Source organism: Leuresthes tenuis, unplaced genomic scaffold (assembly GCF_036924035.1).
Source record: "Leuresthes tenuis unplaced genomic scaffold, fLeuTen1.0.hap1 SCAF_19, whole genome shotgun sequence".
NCBI classification, from domain to species: domain Eukaryota; kingdom Metazoa; phylum Chordata; class Actinopteri; order Atheriniformes; family Atherinopsidae; genus Leuresthes; species Leuresthes tenuis.
The window spans coordinates 5,364,565-5,389,412 of NW_027325373.1; the positions used below are offsets into that span (position 1 = coordinate 5,364,565).

Consider the following 24,848-nt stretch of genomic DNA (forward strand, 5'->3'; position numbering starts at 1 on the left):
CAAATCTGTTCACCAATTTCTTTTACATCAACATTCAGAGGTGACGCAGCAGTGCAGCGTTTTTTACCCTGCAACACAGTACGGGGCATCACAGAGAGGCTTTCACTCTAATTGCAACTATTGTTGGCTACTGCTTCAGTACTCCCTGCAATGACCTGATGAATATAGCCGTTAGCTTTGAGAATCCTGAACTAGACTTGTTTGAAGCACTTTGCTGCACATCTTAACAACCATCGCTTCGTGCTTCCTTTAAAGTAATTCTGCTCAGATGTGACAGACGTGAACGCTGTTTTTTTCCATAACCGAGAAAAAAGGAGGAACTCTGTATCAGCCTGAAGGGAAGTTTTTTTGTGGATTTGTTTTAATTATAATATGGGTACATAATAATAATTATGCTTATTGTTTCCTAACCCTAACCAACTCGGGCTATTGTCGAAAACCCAACTAGGAAGTGGCCAAAGTGTTTAGTAAAGGACTGCCATGTTATATAGACTAAATGTAAACCAAAAGTGAGGACACAGTTGACATATGGTGGTCTTGTGCACGCTTCCCGAGGTTGAAGGTGCATTGAGTGTAATTGCACCGCCCACCTCCTCTCCTTCTTCTTGAAGAATCATTTGAGAAAGACATGTGCTCGTATTTCCCTCCTCCTACTTGTATGGGGTCACAGATTAGATTAGATTAGTTGCAATTATGTCTTATTTAGGGGTACAAATAAAAACAACGTATTTAGTTGTTTCAGTTGAGGGGTTCCTGGTTTTTACTCTATTTATGCCGAACCCTGCTGTGATCGTTCAAATAATTTACTTTCTTTTAGTTTTTCCAACAAAGACATGGAAGTAGAAACACTTCTGCCACTGAAGTACTTACTTTCTCCTCATAATGGATGAAAGATGCAGCCTCAGGACCAAGATATTTGACCAGACTGGAAAGCACGGCTTCTCTTCTTTCTCCAACCTGCAAACAGAGTGAAAAAGAAGTCTAAACTTAGTATCTTCAATGCACCTATATTCAAAATTCACCACTGAAGACTTCAGAAGCACACTGCTGAATCATGAATGCATATCAAGGTATTAATGTCTGAATGGGATTCTGATGAGTAAATGAACAGGAACAAAATACACAACGACTGAAAAGACTGAAAACAATAACTCCCAAGTTCCTACTCATTCACATTTGCATCTTATGGAGGGATTCAATAGTTCACTAAAATAGATTATGTAGTTTTTGGTCTGGCTGTGGACTTTTTGGTTAAAAAACAATTGCTGGATTGGTTGTCAAAGAAACATATAGATAAGGTCAAAACGACAGAAAAAACGGTATATTCGCTGTAAACAACATTGGAGGATGGACTTCAGAGCCACTGTTATATGGCTAATTCACTCATTTCAACCAGTGGCTCTGAAGAAGAAAGCCCCCTACCATATCCTCTGTGGATCCTGCATTGGTCAGCTTCTCTTACAATCCTTTTATTGAAATACTGTACAAAGAAAGCACTTATTGTTGCTTGTCTCTCTTGCAAAATCTGACAACAGTGGTTGGGAGAGGGGTGGATGTTAATCTCAGAAGCCAAATCCTCCTTCAGAGCATTTTACCCCCTTGTTTTTGACGACCCAGAAAAAGCACCTGACTAGGTCAGGGTGGTCAAAGTTTTTAGCTTTTGGTCATCCTGCAGCACACTTAAGGGACACGTAGCTGTATCTGTTCCTCAGAGCTGGACTGCCTAACATTAAATACTGCCAATAAAATCACCGGCAGAATGTGGAACAGTCTTTACTGTAGGTAGTAAAACTCAGATTCCATTAGGGCTAGCTTCACAGCAGAGCCTACAAGGCCTGTCAAAACAATACCGCTTAGCTATTATATCCAGCTTTTTGCGGGCTTTGGTGGGGGGTAAACAGCTGAAAGAAATCCATCATTCAACTTCATGTTCTGCTTGTTCTACAGATATTTGATTTCTATCAAACACACACACAGAGTTTTATCTAAATTACTTCGTACTAATCACGGCTGGATAAAACTTCTCGAACAGTGCCAAAAACATGAAAAGAGTTCAACTGCAGACCTTTCTACAGGGGGCTTCGGTTCGCTGTCAGTTTGGATAAGTTGTGTGAAGTCAGCCATGTAAACTTTCAGCTATTTTATCTTAGCATTCCACATCACTCAGAAAAGATAACTGCCATTGATGCTAACCTTGCTAACAGGACATTTAACATTTCCACATAAATGTACAGTTACAAGCCTGACTTGTCAAAAAACGTTTGATACACAGCACGACCATTTGTGTTGGTCACGCATTGGGAGGCAGGAAAAACCTCCTTTTTAAAAGCACACATTCGTATGTACTTAGGCCAGTGTTTCTCAATTCCGGTCCTCATGACCCACTGCCCTGCATGTTTTTGAAGTTTCCCTCCTCCACCACACCTGATTCAAATGATCAGCTCGTCATCAAGCTCTGTAGTGGCCTGATAAGCAGCCATTCATTTGAATCAGGTGTGGTGGAGGAGGGAAACATTGAAAACATGCAGGGCAGTGGGTCATGAGGACCGGAATTGAGAAACACTGACTTAGGCTCACTGGGAAGGAGAAGATGGACTGACAAGACCAAATACTCAACAATGAGACAGGTGGAAACAAAATAAGACAATTACAAGAGTGAGAACAAGACAAAAACAAGAACATAAGAAATTATACACAGAGGAAATGTTCTGAATAAAACAATGAAGAGTCAAAACTGCTAGCTAAAACTTGACACCATGACATAAATGAGCAATCCAGTTTGAAGTCTCATTTTAGATCTACAAGGCCCAATTTAAAAGTTTGGCTTGACTTTTGAAAAGCAAGGACGCTAATGCATGTGTGGTTATATTGCTCTTCCCAGAGCCACCAAGGTCCTTTGCAAAAGCCTGTTTTACCTCACAGAACAAGGGAATTACGAATCTAGGGCGGCCGCAGTCGTAAGCTCAAACATGGTATTTGAAAAGAGCCCGGTGGCTTTGAAGGGGGCATAGATTGGTTCAGTTCTCCATCAAAAATGGGTATTGGCAAAGACTGATTGCCTTGATGAAATGTTTCTCAGTGCCATCTGATCAATTTATATTTCATCTTAAAAAACCTGAGGTTCTTGGTATCATTATTGATGACAAAGCTAGATCTCAAGTCATAGAATTTGCTTTTCTTTCAGTGATAATATGATACATCATTCAGCCAGCGAGGGTGATAATACTTGCATTAAGGGGGGCTGAGCAGAAGGAACAGAACATTTCAGAAAAATATATACATATTCTAGAAATAAATCCAGGACAGACACAAGAGGCAGCAGTCAATCTGAATAACTGCTTGTTGTTGTTGAGTATGTAAGAGCAGTGGTCTGAGGCCTGGGGATCCCAAAAAAAGAGATAGATCACCATAAAACATGTTGACAGATGTTGTAAAATGATCTTAGATTCTTTATCTACATGCTGCTTTAGCTGTGCTCTCTTTTGAGCTGGAGCTAAAAGCCTCTGAAATGCAAATATCTGTGGATTTGGGTGAAGTTAAAAAGCTAATAGGCTTTAAACATTTTTATGTCAGATTAATTTCAGCAATGCAAAGACTGCAATCCCAAAAAGGGAATCCAAGAAAGTACATGAGAATATAAAAATGGAAAATCATATGGAATATTAACAGCAGCATTATGTTTTAATGGCCTACACTGTGCATGACTGTAACCTTTATGTCCACTCACATCACATGCTGCCACGCTTTTCTTCTGTGTAGAAGTGGAGCAGAAAGTTGTGGTTAATTATTTAGCACGCTGTGCTGCACGGCCCTGCAGGGTGACAGCTACGCCAGAGCTTCGTAGCAGGTCAAGATAATGACTAAAATGTCAAACAACACCAGGGACAGTGCTGGATTTCAGCTACTCATTTAACTTTTTCTTATTATTATTATTTTTTTTACTTATGTTTACCTAATTTTTCAAGAATTGAAAGCACAAGGACTAAACTGACGTGTCAATACAAAAGCAAAAGAGGAAAAAAATGAGTAAATCAAAGGATCTCTGAAGGCAGCGTGTGCAAAAAGTGTGAAAGGTTTACAGCTGTAATCACTGGTAGATTTTATTAAAAGGCAAATGTAACCACAGGCATGATGGACTTTAAACATACACAACCAACATCAAAGCTGCATGGAATAATAACAGGAAGTGAATTATAACACTTCCTAGAATTTCCAGGCAAAACTGTCGACTCCAAACTGTGGTAAAAAAGACAAAAAGAAAACCACAACTCATGCACTGCTTCTCTTTTGGACAGCTTAAAAATGCTGTTATGTCCAATAATTTTCTTAATCATTGTGAGCTGGCAGCAGCCCCCCTCGATCGCAAATGCAATTTTCTTAATGCTGCTCTCAAGAAACATCATTTTGACAATGCAAATTATTCAGCCTTTGTCTGCACACATAATGGAAAAGAGGCTTAACCTTAAACATGCAAAAGAATCAAATGAAAGACTCGATAACGATAGAATTCAGCTGCAGCTTATCCAGATATCTGTGCTCATGGGAAATGTTTGAAGACTTAATTTACCTAGTACTCATGACATCATCCAAACACACTGTTTCCAAGAACATGAAGGAATAGCTGTCTACTTTGAAATGTGCCAAAATTTAAACCTTTATTTGGCAATCAACTTTTAGATTGAATGGAATAAAAATGGACATTATTTTGCTAATTTCCCATTGATTTGCATCATGACTTTACAACTCCAATTCCAAAAAGTTTGAGATGTTTTTTATTCATTTCATTAAATTAAGATCAGAGCGCAATGATTTACGAGTCTCATAAACCAATATTCTACTTTTAAAAGAGCATGTGCAGAACATGTGAGACACCTTACAATTTATTGTAAAAATATGATCTCATATTTGATTTGACTGCAGCGACACATCACAAAAAGGTTTTTGACAGGGTCAAAAAAAGGCTGGAAAACTAAGATATTTCCATTACCTCTTTAGTACACCAGTGAGAGGCCTGCTCAGCGGAAATGAAGCCTACAAGAGCAGCGTTACCCTGATGGCTGGTGGCGTCGAAGGTAACACAGAATGGGCATTCAGCTGAGGATCCTGTCACTACTTCTCCCGAAAAGCCCTTCTCCTTCCAAAAAGCCTGCAAAAAGAATGGAACATTAACATTCCTATCAGGATCTGTTGTTTTTTTACCTCTTGGTTTTCCTCCTGTTCCTGGCTTCCACAGGCGTGGCTCCTGGAGCTGCCGATTATTGATGCACCTGCTCTTAAGCCTGGGTCTGTTATCCAGTTGGTGCCAGTTTGTCTGCTCTCATGCGGTCTAGTTTGGCCAAACTGATTTGGTCTTGTGGTCAGTGAAGAGCTTTTGTGTTAACTTGTACTTTTCTTTGTTTTTGCATCAGGAAGACTTTGTTTTCACTGAGTGCTTTTTTCGTCACAACTGGAGTCAACAACCCAGAGCCTGGATGAGGAGCATTTCTCAGGTTTTTTTCTTCAAATCAGCCATCACTTAACTTTTTCAAGCCACTCTGCACTGCCAACTTATGTGGGGGATTACTCACCGACAGTTACAAGGGACACCCAGCCTGGTCAGTAAATATTTTCATTTTCAACTTTAATGCAAACTTTCACCTGGAGATTTACATGTTCTCTTCCTTCAGTTATTTTTATTTATTTTTTACCTATCTGCACTTTGGACCAACACATTTAATCTTGTCAAACATTATTCATATTTGCATCTCAATAACTCAGTTGAGTCGGTCTCCGATCAGGTTCCTGCCATAGAAGAAACCCTAAGAATTCCAGCTATGTAACAAAGTTCAACACCAAACACAAATGACATGAACACAGTGTTAAGACAACAGTGTCTTAAAATTGTGTCACCGGAGAAGGAGTTTTTTCTTTTTTTTCTTAGCTGATGACATCTGGGAGAGGCTCTAATCCCCCGCAACACTACGTCTATGCAGCCATGACATCTTTGAGACTGGTGTCCGTGTGATGTTTACTGCTTGGCTAAGTACTCTTGCCCAGCCTTCTGACGAATTGAATTGCTTCAAAGCTCAATCGAGCGTTTTTAATCACTCATTCAACAGTTTGCCCGTACGACATATTTCCCTTAAGGGCCTATTACCTCCCATAAGCTGGTAATGTATTCGCTTTGCAAGTGTGTGGGTTTTCAGCCAATCAAACATTTCAGGTCCTTTGAAAACACCTGACACACATATTGTGGTTTTAATCTGAGGCGAAATATCATGTGCTAAGGACCCACATGGATGGGTGTGGTGTGAGTTATGATGCATGCTAGCTGAATGGCTTGAATAAGTCATGGAAGAGAAACAGGCAGTCGTTCTCTGGTTTGGCAAGGAGGGGTGCTTTAACACAAATACAGATTTCAATACAGAGGAGAGCAACTGCCCTGTAAGCAGCAAATAAGAATTTGGCTCTCTTGCACATGTAATGTGTAGCCTGCTGGCAACCTCATGTAATAGTAACTGCCTTAAATAAACCACCAACAGTGGCCTTTGCGCAGTGCATTGCTTTGTTTCCACATCAAATGGCACTTTGAGTTCTTTTGTTCAAGCATTTTTATTTCATAAACAAAAATTTCTTCCATTAAAAATTTGTAGCTTTGCATGACTTCAGGCTCTGTTTGAATGTGAGCGAAGATGCGTCTTTGTTATGCACATATGGCTACACAACTACATCCTACATGACACGTTAATGAGTTGTTTTGGCCATATTTCATGCTGTTGTAAGATGTCTGACTCTGTAAAGGCATTTGATGTTATGTTATGTTAATCTTGCTTGAATGGCAAATGTATGTGCACCCAGGCTTTTCCCCTTTTTAGTGTTGTAAGTAAATATGACTTATATTCAAACGTCTGAATGCAAATACTTTAAAAAGGTTGGATAAGCCAGTAATGCAACAGATCTAATGTCTTCATTCCTACATGAGCATCAAAAGCGCTGGACTCAACTAATATCTTTCCTAAAGTAAGAAGCTGACTGAGGTATTTAGTTTCCTCAGCCTAACCATTTGTGATCTTTCCAATCAGCGACTGAAACCGAACATAAACTGTGAGTGAACGAAATCTAGGAAGTGAACTCATGTATGTGGGTCATGTGACTTTACTCTACCTCCTCTCCTTTGTTGTCACTTGCTCACCTTTAAGTAAAACACCAAATCTGCTATGCTCGTGTCTAATATTTCTGTCTCCAGCATGCCCGTGCACAAAGAAACTTTCTGCTTAGTGTGTGGTCACTTTGATGGACTGGTGTGTACCGTGGCTAAAACCTAACAGATGTTTAATGTGCCATCTTTTCTTTGTCAAATGTCATCACTTATCACGTCTGTCTCCAAAAAACCCTACATGGCAACATCCATTACAAACTAGAGGCTTTAAAATGGTAGTTCAAAACCTTTTGGGGTGATGTCATAGCGGCTATGCACATAGGTGTTGCCCCAGCAAATAACCTACCACTGGGGAGTGTTGTTAAAGGTAATGGGAGAGACAGATGCAATTGCCAGCCTAAGGGTGATCCAAGGACTCAGATCTTGAGAGGGACAAGCTGGTGCATCGAAAATTGTCCCCCAATGTGGAGATAATCCAAAGCAAGAGTGCAGACTCAACTATTCATGCTGAAAATGCAAAATCCAGAGAATTTCAGGGGGCTGCTCAGCAGTACTCTGAAAAAGAATTCTCCAGCAATCTGTTATCAAAGAGTCTGATTTCTTCTAGTCATGGGTTTTCATGTGAGATAAGTTCTTAACCACTCACTGAAATGTTTCTGTTAGGAAGTAAAACAGAAGTGTTACGCAGTAAACTCTCTTTCTCTCCCATCAGTGAGGGTAGCTGATGGTTCCTGATGCCCTTTATAAAAGGGCAGCTGGAAATTCTTTCAGCACTTCCTTTCAAGCTGTTCGCGGTGAAAACAGCAATGCTTTTTTTCAAATACCTCGTGGAAAAGGGTGACCAAAATAAGTTTAACACCAACGATCCTAAAATACCACAACGGATTCAGCTTCTTGACGGCAATTCTATCGAAACATGAATATTTCTTTGAAGACTATATTTCTGCTGTATTCATAGTCAAAAACAAGGGCTTGATAAACTCTACAATCATACAGCAATTAATGACTAATTAATGTTTTATCCTGTATAGTCTTGTGAAAATTTGGTTTGAGAAACCAGTCCCATCTGGATCTCAGGTTTCATAACTAAACAAAGGATGCTGCAGTCTTGCAGATTCTGACTTGTCTTGCTTATTCATATCTAACTGTGTAGCACTTGGAATTTGTTCATTTTCCAGGGTAAAACTTAAGTAATAGTGTTTCAATATCTATTACACGCAAAGGAGCATCTGAAGTTCATATAGTTTTGTACAACCCTTTATCCTTAGAAACCAGCACATTTTACAATAATATATCAAGAAAAGGCTTGTGATTATGAAAGGTCTACAGCAGATATAAGCTTTCACACCAGTGTTAAACTATTTGGCTCACTCCAAGGACAAAATTACCATATACATAACATTATATCTTTATATATCTATATAGATATCTATATAGATATATAAAGAGAGAGATTTGGTCCCCTCCAATGCTGACTCCATGGTTACGGCCTTGGCTCACTCTCTAGTGTAAAGGGGCTCACATTCAATGCCATGTCTGTATTTTCAAACAATGGCTTTTTTTTCAGGTCTTGAAAGTACATCTCAAGGACACAGGCCAAGGTGAGAAGCATGCAAATTAGTAGATCTTGCTCTACTCCATCACATTTCTTAATAAGTTAGCATTGATCATGGACACTGTCCTACTTCATCTAAAATACTGACACCATGGATTGTGTCAAGGGCACATTTATAAGATGATGTATATTATTTATTGGAACTGGCTAAAATCCGATCTTACTGCTGATCAGTGTACAGAAACAGCCACAGCAGCACTAATTATCTTTAGCTTGGTTGGAAAAAAAAAGCAAATTGCTTTATTTTTCTCTCATAAAAATTGCATGTCTCAAATGTTTAGAAAGGACTGAGCTGACTAAAAGCTGAGATAGTGTTTCAGGGGTAAGATAAGCTTGTTTTGGGAATTCTTAAGACATCCGAGAGCTCTTTAAAGTTTACATTAGTGCAGTAACGCACATCTACTGCCATATTTCATACGAAACCACACAACAGCAGACAACACTGGTGAGGCAGCATCTGAAGCAAGGCTAAATATGGATCCACACCCACAGGATTCTGCACTGCTTTTTCTTTTTCTCTTAAAAAAACAAACAAAACAAACCCTTTTTAGGCATTTTGCCTGTTATTTGACAGGCAGTGGAGACTGACAGGAGACGTGGAGCGACAAGGGTATGACACACAACAATCACCTCGCAGCTTTGTTTCGAACTGCCATCGTGTTGTCTGTGCCCCGACCATCAGGCCACCGGGGAGCTTCTGCGCCTGTTTTAATCGATATTCAAGCTTTTGTCAGTCTTGATTCTATTTAACCAGAGAATCAGCTGCCAGTTTGTGTCATAAAGTCATCTTTATCTGTAATTTCTGCTTGTATTTCTATGCACTACACTTTACCTTTCTACCCATCTATCTAAGTCAAGAGGGGCCTGCCCACTGGGCTGCATCACAAAAATGTAATTAGTAAAAAAGTATGCTGACTGCTGACTCCATGCAGAAACACAGCAGGGAGATGAGAGTATCAAATAAACCTTATCCCCAATCAGGGAACAATATTTAATGTGTTTATCAGAATCTAAATGCATCTTGCCAAGCCACCAAGACACAGATCGAATAAATGTTTGCATGAGCACTAATGATACTGCTTTCATTACACTTGACAAATTCATTCTAGTTACAAGGTGCACAAGCATTTTGTTAATTAACTGTGCGGTTGTAAAGTGCAAAATGAAGATGAAACAAATCAAACAGCATGTGCTCAAAGCCCTGTTGTGCAAACTATTGAGATCTATAAATGTTTGTCGAGCCATTTATTTGTTATAAGTCACTGCCACTGCTGTAAAAACCTGTCCTGTGAGTACTGATGATTTAACTCCAGGGGAGCCATGTCACCACATTTCTGCATAATGTGGGATTGTTAATGAAAACCAACCCTAGCACCACACAGGAGACCTGTGGGACTCACATATCTATCTGCAATATGCAAGCACCAGTCTAATGTGACACTTTCCACTATTTTAGATCATATCGAACTGGTACAGGTGTCTGTGTTCACACCCGTCGCAACTGTGCTAAAGTCATTTTCAAGCTCAGTATCAAACAGGATTCAACTACAGGGAAGGTGACTATTAGGGTTAAATGTTAAAGGTCAATAAAGGCTCAGTTTAACTGTAAAGGAAAGCTATCCAGCAGGTTAAGTGTAGGGTAATTCATGTATTAGTTTTCTGTGAATCATTATTTGGGTTCAAAACTAAACTGTTGACAAATGTATTCCATCAAATGAAACTTTCTTCATAACTTTAATCACATTTGAGTCCAATGAATTATCTTGTGCTACTCACCGTCTGGTAGGTAATAATGAATTTAATCATATGGCCCACTGGCATGTTCTGAGTGAGGTATTCCCTCATGCTGGGCAGGGCTGGCTGGTAGTGGATCTTTGCTGGTGGGAAAACAACAGCAGAGCACCAATTTCAACATGAGCATTTGTGTGTGTGTGTGCGTGTGTGTGTATGTGGTGCAATATATACACCACCATAACATGTGAGGCAAACCTAAACTTTATTTGAGAGACAGAATATAAAAGAGAAAAAAATTGAAGAAGGATAGCCACACTTGAGCTAATCCCTCTATTGATCAGGATGACATTAATGGTTTTGTGAATAAATCCCCTTGAGCTAAAGCTACTCTGCCTGTTGCCTGGCTCCAGAGAACTAATCATAGCACTAACTTCAGTAAAAGCTCCATCTCAGTGATTTGAGAGCAGTTAAGTGCCTTCCTCGGTATCTTATTGAGGTAGTGTACTGTATGTCACGCATGAGGAAAAGCCATACTGTTTCTATACCTCTGGCAGATGAAGCAACATCTGGCCAAAAGCCAGGCTTTTAACAAATGAAGCAGCAGAAGATGTGAAACGTAATTTTGAAACTGTCAAGGGCCTGTCAGCAACCTCAAAATAATGTCCTTAATGCTAAACAGAATTCATGACCCCGAAGCAGTAAAAGTGAAAAACAGTGACATGATAAGTAGCACCAAACTAATTTGACACGGTCCCCTCGATATTCAAATAGCAACATTGCATCCTTGACATAAGACCTGTCAAGTGGTGCCATATCCTTAATCCTACAAGTATTATCAGCTGATGGTAAGAATTGCCTTCTATTTCATTATTTTACAGGCAGCTGTTGACTAAATAAGATGTATTCTTGCATCATATGCTTTTGTGCACAAAAGTGCACAAATGGGCTTTGTAACTTTTGTGGAACTTCCTCACAAATCAACATCACAGTCATATCATCGAGACATAAATAATCAGCTCCAGTGGGATGACAGCTCATGCAACCTAATAGCAAAAGATTAAAGACACAAATCTGACATAGTGCCTCTCTTGAGACCAACAGCCGCCCTCTACCATGGCACCTGCTGCATGAAGCGAGGGAGAAAGAAAGGTTGCCGAACAGAGCGTGACATCGAGTCAGACCCTGAACAAGAGCTAAGCTACAGAGGAAGTTTGACCATCGAGGATTCCATAGGACACTGGTGAATGGTTAGTTTTTGTATGTCTGCCCCTGGTGCGCAACTTAATGCAATCAACGCTACCAAAATTAAGCTATTCCTCCAGTCACACCAATACCACTAAAGGTCTTTCTCTACATAAAGATATACTTCCTTTTTTGATCCGCAAGAGACAGCGTTAAGCACTCCAGTGCTGTAAGTTAGCAACAGATGATGGTAAAAATGACTTTCTCTTGAACAGTAATTGACCAAGAAGGAGATGCTCACATCAAAACTCTGATTTATTATTGGGTTTAAAGACTTTGTACCCATTTACTTGATCAAATAGGAATATGAGCACTTTCATTAGGAATTGTTTTAAAACAGCATGAGAGCAGAAACAGGGGAGAAGCAGACAGTTATTAAGTGAGGAGTGCAAGTATTCAGTATGACTGAAGTCAGTGAGCATGCTGACCCGATCCAAATCACCTGCTGTTTTCTGAAGTGTTTTCCTTCCAAAGCTCATCTTTGCAAAACAGCTGCAATTTCAAGTGCATGTGTCTGCACAGATGCTAGTTCCTACCAGTTAACGCTAACTTATTCTCCCTCAGAGTGCTTGTTCATCATTTCCGTGTCTGTTTTTATTATTTTCTCAATTCAACCCCCCACCCCCCGTTTTGGCGAAGGCACCACTGGAAAACCTTGACCCTCCTTGCTCAATATCCCCTGTCGTTGACATCCAAGTCAAATCTCAGCAAGGTCTCAGAGAGGGGCTAGAAAATTTCCATTAATGTCTCACTCGAAACCTTTAGCATCACACACTTTGAGGGTCTTTGACTGTCAGAAAGACGAGGAGAGTGAAACACGAAAAAGCCACTTGAATCAAGATGTAACATCAAAGAGATGATGATTCATAGTTGCAGCTTCCGAATGGTAATTTACAAAAAAAAACAACTTAAAAAAGTATGGAAATAGCTACAGCCTTTAGTTTATAGCTGTGCCTGTGAATGCTGTGAAATTAGAATCATCTCTTTCATGCTGAAAAACCAACAGAGCAGTGCCTGCCATGGGACTGTTGCGGAGAAAAGGAGGAAGTAATGACATGCCCAGAATTTGTGTTTTTAATGTGTGTGCCCGAGATAGTTCTCCATGTAGAAGCCCCCATCTTCTACGACTCCTGTGAATCAGCCATTTAATCAAAACCTGAACCTTCAGATCACAATTCTGAGCACGCATCCATACCAAGGGCCAAATCTACAGAAGCAGGTAATAATGACAAATAGATACCATTTTAAAGAAAAGAAAAAGCTATCACAAACCATTAGAAACAAGCAGTACTCTTCATCAACTATTTAATTCAAATGTTAAAGACAAGAGTCTGTGTCTACGAGCACCTTACATCACAGAGCCTTTATTGGATTAGCTATGCAGCTCCTCGACACTTATTGAAATTGAAGGCTGTGTAGCTTAAGCAAACGCCCTTCAATTCTCTACACACACTGTCCAACATTACCTAATAATATCTGTTGCTGCTCTCAACAAAAAACGAGGAAGATGACCTTTTTGGCTTAGAGGAGGTTTACAAATGAATTCAACCATATGGGCTTTAGTATGTTATGAATCAGACAGCTGATTAAATGTTTCTGGTGGAATAAACAAAAGTGATGTGCTCTGACTGCACATGAAAAACACTACCGTCGCCTATCAGAGCTAGATCTGTTCTGGTCGTTTCCCATTAGGGAGTTTGTGTCTTGTCTTAATAAGGTCAGTTCCAGAAGAGGAGGATCTTGGGATAATTTATCTCTTTCAATGAATCCTAGTTTTAATGACAGAACTCGAAAACCGTGACAGAAACGGAGCTGTTTGCATTTGTCAACACGTTCTAACTCTAAGGATACCCACTGTGAAGTTTCCATCATGTGCCCAAATTCTATCTATTTTAACTGATGAAGGCATGCCAGTCGCAAAAGCTTTGCAAAATGCTTTGGGGAGCAAAGAACTGTATGTTGGAGACAAGTCATGTGATGTGTGTAACATGGATGCTGCCAGAATCTGATCAAACAGTTTGGGTTGCTAACAGAAGCAGCTGTGTGTTTGTTATCCACAAACACTTGTGGCGGTGCGAGAAAGTTTGAGAAAAGTCTTTGCAGACTTTTGGACAAGGAACACCATTATGCTCGTCAGACTGACAAAGAATGCCAAATCATCTGAAAAAACGTGTCCAAATGGAGAAAGTTGTCGAGCGCCATCACCCAAAGAAAGATGAACTTAGAAAAATGGCTTTAAACACGTAAAACGTGTTCAAAAGGTCATTTTTTATCTATGAAGTGATTAAGGAGAAGAGTCTCCAGTCAGTCATTCAGCTCCACTGGATAGTATCACTTTGGCTTCCAGTTCTACTGTGAGGAATCTTGGAGTCCTTTTTCCTTTTAAACGAGGATTTGGCTTTTAGTTCTCATGTCAAATGCATAAGTAGGACTTTCATTCATTTGCAAGACATGATGAAAATAGGTCGCATCCTGTCCTAAAATGAACCTGAAAAACTGATCCAAGCACTCATCACATCACGGCTGGAGTACTGTAATACCATTTCAGCAGGATGCCCAAATAAGCCCCATAAAACGCTTCGGCTGATCCAAAATGCTGCTGCCAGAGGTCTGACTGGCACCGCCGAGAGAGAGAGAGAGAGAGAGAGAGAGATCACATTTCTCCTGCGTTTTCCTCTCCACACTGGCTCCCTGTAAAATTCTGAATAGATTTCAAAATCACTCTGATAAAATTCATAGCCATAAATATCTAAATTCCATCTTATCTGAAAGATCTTTCTGTTCCTTAAAACCCAGAATATTGCCCGCTTGTGTTACCAAGCTTTTAGCTTCCAGGTCCCCGTCGAACAAAATGCCAACAAACATATTTATAAATCCAAGTCAAATATTAAGAGCTGATCCAGAGTTTCAATTTGCTATTTTTTCTCTTTTATGTCACTGCTATTTGCAGATTGTTTTTTATAATGGTTGTTAAAAGGATTAAAGAGCCTCAATCCTTACATTCTCTTGTTTTATTTCAACGTCTCAAAAGAAAGTGATGCAGTCATGCAGCAAGACAACAAATTTCAGCACAAAAGTCATTCTATTGGAGAACGGTGAGAGAGAATTAAGTTTATGTTTTCCAGTAACAGATTCGGACCATAACCCAGCACAAAGGGAATGGGAGGAAACCAGTTTTCTATGCAGAAATTACATAAAACCTCTCCAAAGTGGTGTGCCGGTACGATCACAGATAACTGTAAATGTTTTGCCTGTGGAGGCTTTTTCCCACTAACTTGACTATTCAGGCGTATCCTGCCTCCTGTCATAAACAACCACATGGGTCATTTGTACAAGGCAAACACAACTTATAATTAAGACTAATGCATTAATGCGACACCTAGTGGTTAAGAGAGCAAATGCCTGTGAAATGTAGAAATGGCATCCATTAAGGTGATGATGGGGTTGTAAAAACAATGTACTTTAACTGTATCGGATGAATTTTATATTTTAATCATGATTGTTTTCTAACCCTGGCTGAGTTGTTTTGACTTGTCAACCTAACCACACTTGGTTAGGTTACTGCCTAAACCCAACCAGGAAATAAGAAAAATGCTTTTGTGACTTGCTGTTGTGTTCTTAACTTAATGTTAAAAAACATTTGTCAAACTCACCCCCCGTGGGTGAAACCCCTGGGTATAATTGGACCATCCACCTGCTCCTCCTTAAAAGGATTTTGGGCTGATTAAAGAAAAAGAAAAAGACTGGAGAATGGCCTCTGCTCTGAGGTGGAAACGCTCATGTGAACTGTGTTTCCCTCCTGCTGGCTACAGCAGTGATGATGAGCAATGACAAAAGACCTTTCAGGACCGTTTGATTGGAGGACTTGTTGGTGGGATGAGCTCCCACCAGGCCATAAATTATCCCACACAACACTGAACGGGATAAATGTCCCAAAAAAAATGGATGGATGGATATCCAGCGAAATAAACATGATCTTCGATCTGTACGGATATCTTTTTACGGAGATTTTGTGTGAAATTAAATGGTTGGGTAAGTACTTGTTTGGCTGAATAGATGAGCTGAAACTTCTGAACCTTTTAAATAACACATTTAACAATGGGACAGCATGACATATCTAACTCAAGGGCCAACTGCATGCCATTACAGTGAAAAAGGTATTCTATTCTCCTTGTAATTGTGTCAGTGTCTATTTAGGTGCTTTTGAAAACTCGTTTTTTTCTTATTTTTCAATCACTGATGACTATAGGCCCTTTGATTGTCTCAGTTTCAGACAACTATTCTTAACCACTCCATTCTTAATCTTAATCATCAAATATTAATTTCACCATTGACCTCAAACGGAAGCACTGGCATTGGCTCTAAAGTCAAGAGCTGTCCAGTCTTTTTTCAACATGTTTTTAATGGTCAACGAAGCTTTACTAAACCACATTTACTACATTTATCTGCCCTTCAGCACTTGCTATATTGCTCATCATGAGAGAGGCAAAATGCACAGTGAAAGCCTGAATTCTTTTTCCACTGTTTAAAGTAAGAATCGCACTATTAATTATCTTCGCAACCCTTGAGCTCCATTAGTTTCCCTGAGAGCACAGCATACGCTGACCCAGAATTCTGTCTCGCACAGTGTCAGTCGGCAAGTCAGTGCTAATGCACTGCTTACCTGTTACTCACAAGTGTAAACAAGGCTCTGGACCAAAGTGGGAGTGGCAGATATAATCACTTCCCCACCACTACTCAAGCTTGGTTTCACTTCAAGCAGCTCCTCCTGCACGAAAAGAAAAACAGCACTGGATGGATGTCGCTTGTCCGATTGTCACGTTCAGTCGCGGTCAATTTTAAAATCCTCTTCAGTCAGGCACAGCGAATCTTGCGAGAGTTGTCAAGAACTTCAGCGTTACCTACTCGACAGAAGACACGCACGCACAAACACGTGTGACACAGGCAGACAGCGCGCTCTGCGCAGGACGCACTACGTGACAAACAACGACAGGAAAACACTTTGAGACGAACTGCTAAATCAGCGTGCCTAATTGCATCATAGACCATGTGCACGCTGCGAAAGGCTGTCGTAGGAGTTATTTCATGAAGTCTCAGAACGGGTAAACATGGTAAACTAACATCTTCTTCATGCAAAGCAATCTCAAAATGCTGTGAGACCAAAGGGCTCATAAATCATTCAGGCGAGTGAGAGAAGTGGCAAGAAAAAAAGAGGATAAAGCAAGAGGCAGAAGTCATTATAAATGATGGATGGATTGATGAATGGTGAGATAAATACTGGAGCCAAGAACAGGACAGACAGAATATATTGAGAACACACAGCTCATATCCAGAATTTTGTTCTGATGCCAGACGACCCGAGGACCTAAAGTAACTCTTCCTCTTTTGTTTGTTTGTTCTTGCAGCTATCCGTGAATTCACTCAAAAGCAAACGCATGGAGAACTAATTTTAACATTTCCTTTTGACTTTTACTGTCCAACAGAGGCTTGGAAGCATGTAGTCATTGCTGCCGTGCCTATCTGTCTGGTGTCTTTACCTCCTATTAAAGAATATTAAAAATTCAACAAGTCACTCTGACAACTTTCAGCAGCAATCCACTCTTTAATGTATCCCCAACTTTTTCTGGGAGAGGTGGCATCTCAATCGCTGGCCCGACTTTGGCTTATTTTAATTTTGAGAGTTCTTGTCAACCTTCCCTCACCGATTTAAGGCCAAAGTGGCATACAAGCTAAAGCAATCCGAGCTGCATAATTCAACACTGCTCTCAGACCTGTCTCATTAAGGAACCTGGCCATGGTCCATGACTTGGAGTTTGAGGTTTGACTGACAGATCTATTGGCAGCTTAGAACAAAAAGGCACAGAAACAGCTTCAGCCCCAGCCTCTTCCAAACCAGCTCTGACTCCACTTTCAACTTTGATCTCCTTATCTCATTCCCCAATTTCTGTATCCTCTATTCCTTTAGTCCTCTCTTTGCATCTAAGTTTTTCCTACTTGCGATGCTAGCAAAGAAAGTGAAGAGGAGACGGCGAGGAAGAAAAGCCAAGGTAACAGGCATTTAACAAGATGACACAGCCTTGCTTCAGACTGTTTTGGAGCCCCTCGTCACTCCAGTAAAATGTTGCCCATGAACACATTAAAGCAGTTCCTGGGCAGTGCACTAACTTTGGGAGTGTGTTTCATTTTGGTTTATTTTAAAGGGAAAATCATTCACCTAAATTTTCACTCACTTTAAGTGTAAAAAGCCCTGACTAAAAGATACTGAAATACACTAAAAGATCACAGCCTGATGCCTGACAACAAATTCAGGACGAAGGTACACCAAACACACATCAATCTTCACTCCAAAACAGCTAAAAAGCTGAACTAAAAACCTCTTTCTGAGCGGACATTTGGTATGAAGCAAACCGGTTAGTTAATACGTCCCTTGTCTCTCTTTTTTCCCCCCTGCATGAATGAACTTGAACCCCAGTGCACTCGAACCAGGGAAAGGAAAAAGAAAAGAGACAACTTTAGAGTTGAAAACCAGTCTATCAACACCAGAGTGACTGGTGGTTGATGAGAATTACTGCCATGGTAAAATGGCTGACATTCCAGAAACTTACACGTCTTGTGTCACGGTATATTATCCAATTCACACCTAAATCAAATCACAGTCAACACTGCTTTAGCTTGTGGTTAATTAGAAGCTGGAGTGTAGGATGTCAGTTCATGCAGGAGGAAACGTCTGAATCAAAATGCATTCTGCTCAGGGGCCATTTCAGATCGTGTTCTCAGTTTGTGTGTCAGGCCTTCAACAGAAGCACGCACATTTTTATGTGCAGTAATATGTTCTGTGAATGACTTCAAAGTTGATTTTCAAAATGCCAAAACTGTTATTATGCCAAACCATGCCAAAATATTATGTTAACTAGTTCAGAAAAAAACTTTCAGGTTCAAGCCAAACACTACGTGCGATGGGGCCCGTATCTTTCCCTCCCTCGTAGCTTGATTGCAGATAAGTCGGTACTGACGACTTTACCACTTTCAGCTTCCCACAGCCGACCATAGCAAATGTCACAATTAGCCCCCGGTTAAAGTTTTGCCCTTAACTCCTGCACCGAGTTTCAAATCAAATCCAAGCAATTCCCGAGCCCTGGACCTGAACTTTGTACTTAAACCAAAGTGAGTCCCTCATCCTGGAGGCAAAAAAGATTTAGGAAATTCATCAATTTATCGGCATGAATGCACAGTTTGCCACGTTTGACAGACCTGATGAGAGAGCGGGATATTTGCCTTCTGCACCAGTGAGAATTTCATTTAGTGACTCGACAGAGGTGGGAGACGCACACTGACCTGCCAAATGAGGGGGGCAAGTGACGATCACGGCTCTGCACAAGAAAGTGTCGTTGCTCGTCATCACCCGGGCCCACTCTGCATCCTGTGCAAACATTCAAACACAGACGAGGTTATATTTAATAAGCGAGATGCTGAGATTTGCCAGTAAATCCCATCATGTTAGGTGTGGTGGAGCAGTTTCTGAGTGTTATTCAAAATAATGTGTTCCAACTATCACGCACATTTGCTAGGTGCATATTTGAAATGACATCTGGTAGATTATTACCTTTCTTTAATCAAAATGACTCATTTTAGCCTAACACTGAGGTTAAAAAGGCATTCTCTATCAGTGTCGATCCATAAACGTGAGCTCAGTCCAAGGAGAATCTGTTGATGACGAGCACAGTTAAACGATAAACGTGAGAGCTTTCGCTGTGCATTAAGCATGCAGTAAAGAACAACAAAGAAGAAAACAAATGTGTTTGAAAAGATGTTTGCCAATGGGGCATCATTTATAAATCAAGTTAACATCACTGTGTTCCGTTTTGTCCTGCCCTGAATGTCCCTTCTTGTAAGAGACGCATTGTAAAATCAACTTTAGAGGGCGGTTAAGCATTTCAGTTGCATTATATACTTTGTTACATAATTGGTTAGAAAACCTTGCCCTCACACTTGCAGAGCACTTAACTGCTTGCTGCCCTATCCTCATAAGTAACTTAAAGGGAACAGAACATGTACATTTACAGGTCTCTGTTTTTGGTCTGAAGCCCTACTGACATACCTCATGTGTCGGTTACAGTACAGAAAAAAGGCAGCGTGGTTCAGACTACACAGCCACAGTCATACATTTTTACTGTGGCTGAGACATACTACATGGCAGATATGATTTTTTTTTTTTTTTTTAATACTCTGAAGTCATGGATGGAAATTCTTGTGGGGAAAACACAGACGACAGAAAACAGAAGAGCTGTAAGAAAACAATGGCCTCTGAAGTGGTGTGTTCAGAAGAAGCTGCGCAGACACATGACTGTGAATGAAGAGCAGAATGTGTGTTTTGGGTTTGTTTCCCTCCTCATTGTTTGTGGACATTGTCCCCAGACTGGGTGGACAGAACCTGTGATATGTAAGTGTCCGTGCTCAACACAAAGCAGCCATCAACATCACGTGCTGTTGTAGCACTTCTTTCAAGAAGATTCCAGGATATTTACGTGTTCTATTGCTCTGTTAGCACATAGCTACAGTTATGTGGTTACTTGTGACTATAGGAGAGCTAACGGAGGGATTTCTACACAGGCACTCTACTCTAACAGAGCAATAGTACACGTTTGTTCATTCATTCTTCTTAAAGTATTGGTGAAATAAAGACAGATAATGCCTTATTTAGAGGCTGCATCGTCCCTGCCCTGTTCACTCCGTTATATGGATATACTAAATACTAAGTTTTCTAAATAGCTTCCGAAGGACGCCGACTTTCGCCAAACTGTTCTCGGTGAGTAGATGAACGTATTTCATGCCAGAAATAAGGTCTAGGTTTAAAAATACCGGAGTTCCCCTTTAAGCGTTTCCCTTAGCTGTCTAGAAGGCCAGCAGGGTTTTCCTTAAGAATATGACTTTATCATTCCTTCAGTTCAGATCAATTTCCCAGGCCCTGCTGTTGTTAAACATCCCCACAGTATAATGCTGTCACTACCATGCTTCACTCTGCAGCTCTTTCAGGGCCTCCATGTTAGCTCTGTGATTAAGGCCCTTCTTGCCTTCTCCCTGATTTTTGGTGAACTGGCCTTTCTTGGCAGGTTCCTTAAGATCAAATATTCTTTCGCTTTATAAAGATTAATTGGATAGTGCTCTGATGGATATTCTGAGTTTCAGGTCCTTCATTTTATTCATGTAACTAATAGTTACTTCTCCAGAACTTTTTGTTTGAAGAGCTCATTTGTCAAGGCACTGGATGAGTTTGAACAGTGTCGGAGATAAAAAGGTTTTAGAATGGCTTTCTCTGTGGAAAACAAGCTCTCCTGACCGACTCTGACAAAATTCAGATTTCACCAAGCGGTTTGAGCCTCCTGTTCTAAAGACGGAGGCTAGGCCGTGAAAGGAGGTAATTGATGGTTTATTCGAACACTTTTTGCAGTTTCCTACACTTTCGAACAAAAGCTTCTCAGATGGCTCTGCACTACAAACCATCCAATGCATTAGAATAGCTTTTTGAAGAGGACATCTGGTGGCTCTTGGGATATCGAAAACAATCTTTTGCTTTCACTTCTTTTTTGCACAAACTGAATCTGACATCACACAGAGTAAGATTTGTAGCAGCTGGTCTGATGAGGAACAATTGGAAATGTTACAAATGCAGCATACAGATTTGGCCGAAGATGGATATTTTAACTTGAACATAATACACCTTTTCCCATGAGCATTGAAATCATAACAGCTTATAAATGACAGAAATCCAAAAGTACACATCTGCTTTAAGTCAGCAACGTACCTCTGTGCTTAAGAGTTCATATTCTCCTGAATTATTCCAATAACCTTCAACTTTTGACAGAGGAAACTCTTTTGCCATCTCAAAGTCAAGACCAAAATCTGAAGACTTCCAAGCTCCCAGAGTGGAGAGGGAAAAGTTTCCTTAAATAGCCAAGAATTGCACATGCACTTCTATTCACCAACATTCTCATGGGACATGGATGTTGACTTGGTTTTTAGTGTTTCACAGCCCCATCTCCTTTCAACTAGAACATCCCGAGTGTGAAAGCAACCTCGTCAACTGGGACATCTGTGTGGGTTTTTGCCTGAGCCGTGCTTCAGCTGAGGTGAAGTGGAAACTCTAAATTGCCCATAGCTGTGAATGCCAGTGTGAATGTGTTTGTCTGTCAGTAAGAGTAAGCACTTTGATAAACTGGCAAAATGTCAAGGATGTGCCCAGTGCCTTACTCAGCAAGACAGCTACGTGAAACATTATAGTTTCCTGTAATTCAGCACGTGATGTACAGAAAACATCCGGACTTCCTGTTTTCCTTGACTCCTTCTTATTCTAAGTCAGCGTATTAGAAAGTATAACTGAAAGTGATTACGATCAGTATCTTAATACTCGTTAAGAGTATGTATATGTAGGCGTGTATATAAAAGCTGTAGTTATTAAGTAAATTGAACTGAATGCATTTGGATTGAATCGAACAAGTTTTGACTCGTTTACTTAACGTGACTTTAACATGACGCTTGGTGTGAATTGGTGCAACATAAACAAATTGAGTAAAAGGTTTGATTTATCTGCACATATAAAAAAAAAGAAACAATTTTAGGTGACCTCCTAAACTGCTTCCCTCCACTAAGCTGACAAACACCTGGAGATATTAACCGTGCTATCACAGAAGACTGAAAAAAAAGCAAATCATCACATTTAAAAAAGGCCAAAACCAAGTTTATGAGCTGAGTTTTTTTTTTAAAAGGCCAATTAGCGATGTGGGCACAAACTCATTTAGACTCCATCAACAGTTCATTGATAATTAACTGAATAATTGTCTTGCCTCTAATGAGGAGTCGAACAGCTCTAACACATCATTCGGAAGAGCCCAGTGTGATGTCCTCAAAACACAACCCAAAGCGCCAACTCATAGATGTTTAACTGACTATGATATACACCATAAAAAGGCATTAGGTATTGATCACTCTGTAAAGCAATACAACTGATCACTGTAATAAAAAAAGTCAAACGTGTGCTGAAATTTAAGCTGACTTCAGGGTTTAAACTCTTTTTAAAAGCATCGGTGGGTGTTCTTTACAAAATGAGTGAATCATCTGGATGAGAAACGTTTGGAACACAAACGGCTCAACACGGCAGATAATTGGACTTCAAAAAAAGAATTAGACAATCTCTTTTTTTATAGAATATATTCTAGGTTTAACAAGAACATTGAAATCAATTAAAAGTCAGTCAGAATGTCTCTGCTGATGAATCAATTATACATGCTGGAATTCTAATTTCAGGAAACTACATTTTAATTTATTCAAAGTTATTTCTTATCTTGTGAACAACAGCTTTCATTATGGTATCCAAATGTTTTGTGTTTGATGAATGTAAATAAAGAACTAATGTGAATGTGTACAGATGGTCTCAGTGAAAAGTTAAGATTAAGACAGCACGACTTGTATGTGACTTGTGAGATTGAGATTGTTTGTTATGATGTGTGTATAAACTGGAATAAACTCTTTTATTAATTCATTTTACACGATGCAGCCATTTAATTCTATCCTTTTTTGGCTTGGATGAATGAATGACCATTACGGCGGACTGTTGGAGTTCGATATTGCATCCTCTTATAATCGATTTGTGCACGTATAGCAACACGGTGAGCAGAAAGGAACATTATATTGACGAGGAACACTGCACTTATAAGGACACGGTAGCCCTTTGGTCTCTCAGCTGTGGATAAGGGAGACGTTCAGCCGGAACAGGCTGTGCGTTCACAGGAGACGGCCTGCATCACCCGTGAGGAGGCTGTTATCTTAGCCTCGCACCTCATCAGTCCCTGAGTGAGACGTTACTGTGCTCTACCTGCCATATGGCCATCACAGCAGAGCCCAGCCGGACATTCTTCCATCCAACACCTTCTGCCAGGCACTCTGAAAGCTGTTGGCTGCCTCCCTGTGGAGAGACAAATATGACACCACAGACTGGGCTTTTAAAAAACTCATGACCTCCTTTGTAGGCATCATTCTTATTTTTGCAAAACATACCCTGGTTATTCTGTATTGTCACTAAAATCCTTTAGTGTAATATTATTATGGATAAATATGCAAAGATTGAATAAGTGCTAACTGTAGAGCATCACTTTTTTCAACGCTGGCAAAGGACAAAGACAAATGGATTAAAAGACTACACATGTAAGCTGTGTAAGCGTCTTTCAGTCTTGACTTCTTTAAGCCGAGCGACAACAAAGACTAGATCCATTCCAATTCACATTTAATGTAATTCTCTTGCTGCATTTGTGATTTTGCCATGTTTACAGCTATTCCTTTGGGACATATCTGAAATGTAATCATAAGAAAGCCACTTTGGTTGGAAAAAATGGAACAAAAAGAAGTGCTTTGACGCAGGATCAAACCAAAAGCCTTGTTGCCGGTTTCTGAATGGCCTTGTTAGTCCATCCCCCATCCCCTCTGAAGGTTCAGATGCAATTGAACGAGAGCAAATCAGTCTGGAAACATGGGTTTCATGCTGAGAGGACACAGAAAAGCAGGAAAATCCAATACAAGACCAGAGCCTCAGGTGCCGAGATAGTCCAAATCAATGTTTCAGGGACCAAGACGTGACACATGAAACATGACTGTGCTGGCTGCTAACCGTTGGTGAAGAGAGGAGGAACTCCGCCATGGCTTCCAGTTCTGAAGTAACACTCCACTTAACAATATTCAGTCATGAGAGTGATAGGAGATGTGTACCTTTATCTTGAACTCCTGAGCACCACCTGGAGTGCTCTCCAGAAGTGCCAGTAGCCCTCCAGCTGCTGCAGCATACATAAGGAAGAACAGGAAGGACATCTGGGATGGCTCCATGCCAAAGACAGCTCTGCTGCACACTCCAATTTGCTCTTTTATTTCTGCCACAGAAGGGATGGACACATACTGTAGCTCTGAGATACGCAGTAATCATACACATTTCCCTGATATGGCAGCTTTCTGCAAAATTCCTCCTCGCACACCATAAAAAATGCCTGTCTGTTCTCCCACAAAGAGAGCTACTGTTCCACCTGAGAGGATGATCATTATCTGTAATCATCCTGTCAAATGACTTCCTCTCTGTGA

General features: G+C 40.3%; 1 protein-coding gene across 2 annotated transcripts in view; it reads right to left on the minus strand.

Annotated features, from left to right (window-relative positions):
• LOC140276570 (probable flavin-containing monoamine oxidase A) overlaps nucleotides 1–24,848 on the minus strand; it is a 40,326-nt gene that overhangs the window by 12,287 nt on the left and 3,191 nt on the right. For both annotated transcript variants that reach the window (XM_072371308.1, XM_072371309.1), the window contains exons 5-10: nucleotides 24,486–24,643; nucleotides 23,599–23,688; nucleotides 19,065–19,149; nucleotides 10,530–10,630; nucleotides 4,988–5,146; nucleotides 871–957 (exon numbers count right to left, since the gene is read on the minus strand). In XM_072371308.1, the coding sequence (XP_072227409.1) occupies nucleotides 871–957; nucleotides 4,988–5,146; nucleotides 10,530–10,630; nucleotides 19,065–19,149; nucleotides 23,599–23,688; nucleotides 24,486–24,643 (680 nt within the window). The remainder of the gene's footprint in view (nucleotides 1–870; nucleotides 958–4,987; nucleotides 5,147–10,529; nucleotides 10,631–19,064; nucleotides 19,150–23,598; nucleotides 23,689–24,485; nucleotides 24,644–24,848) is intronic.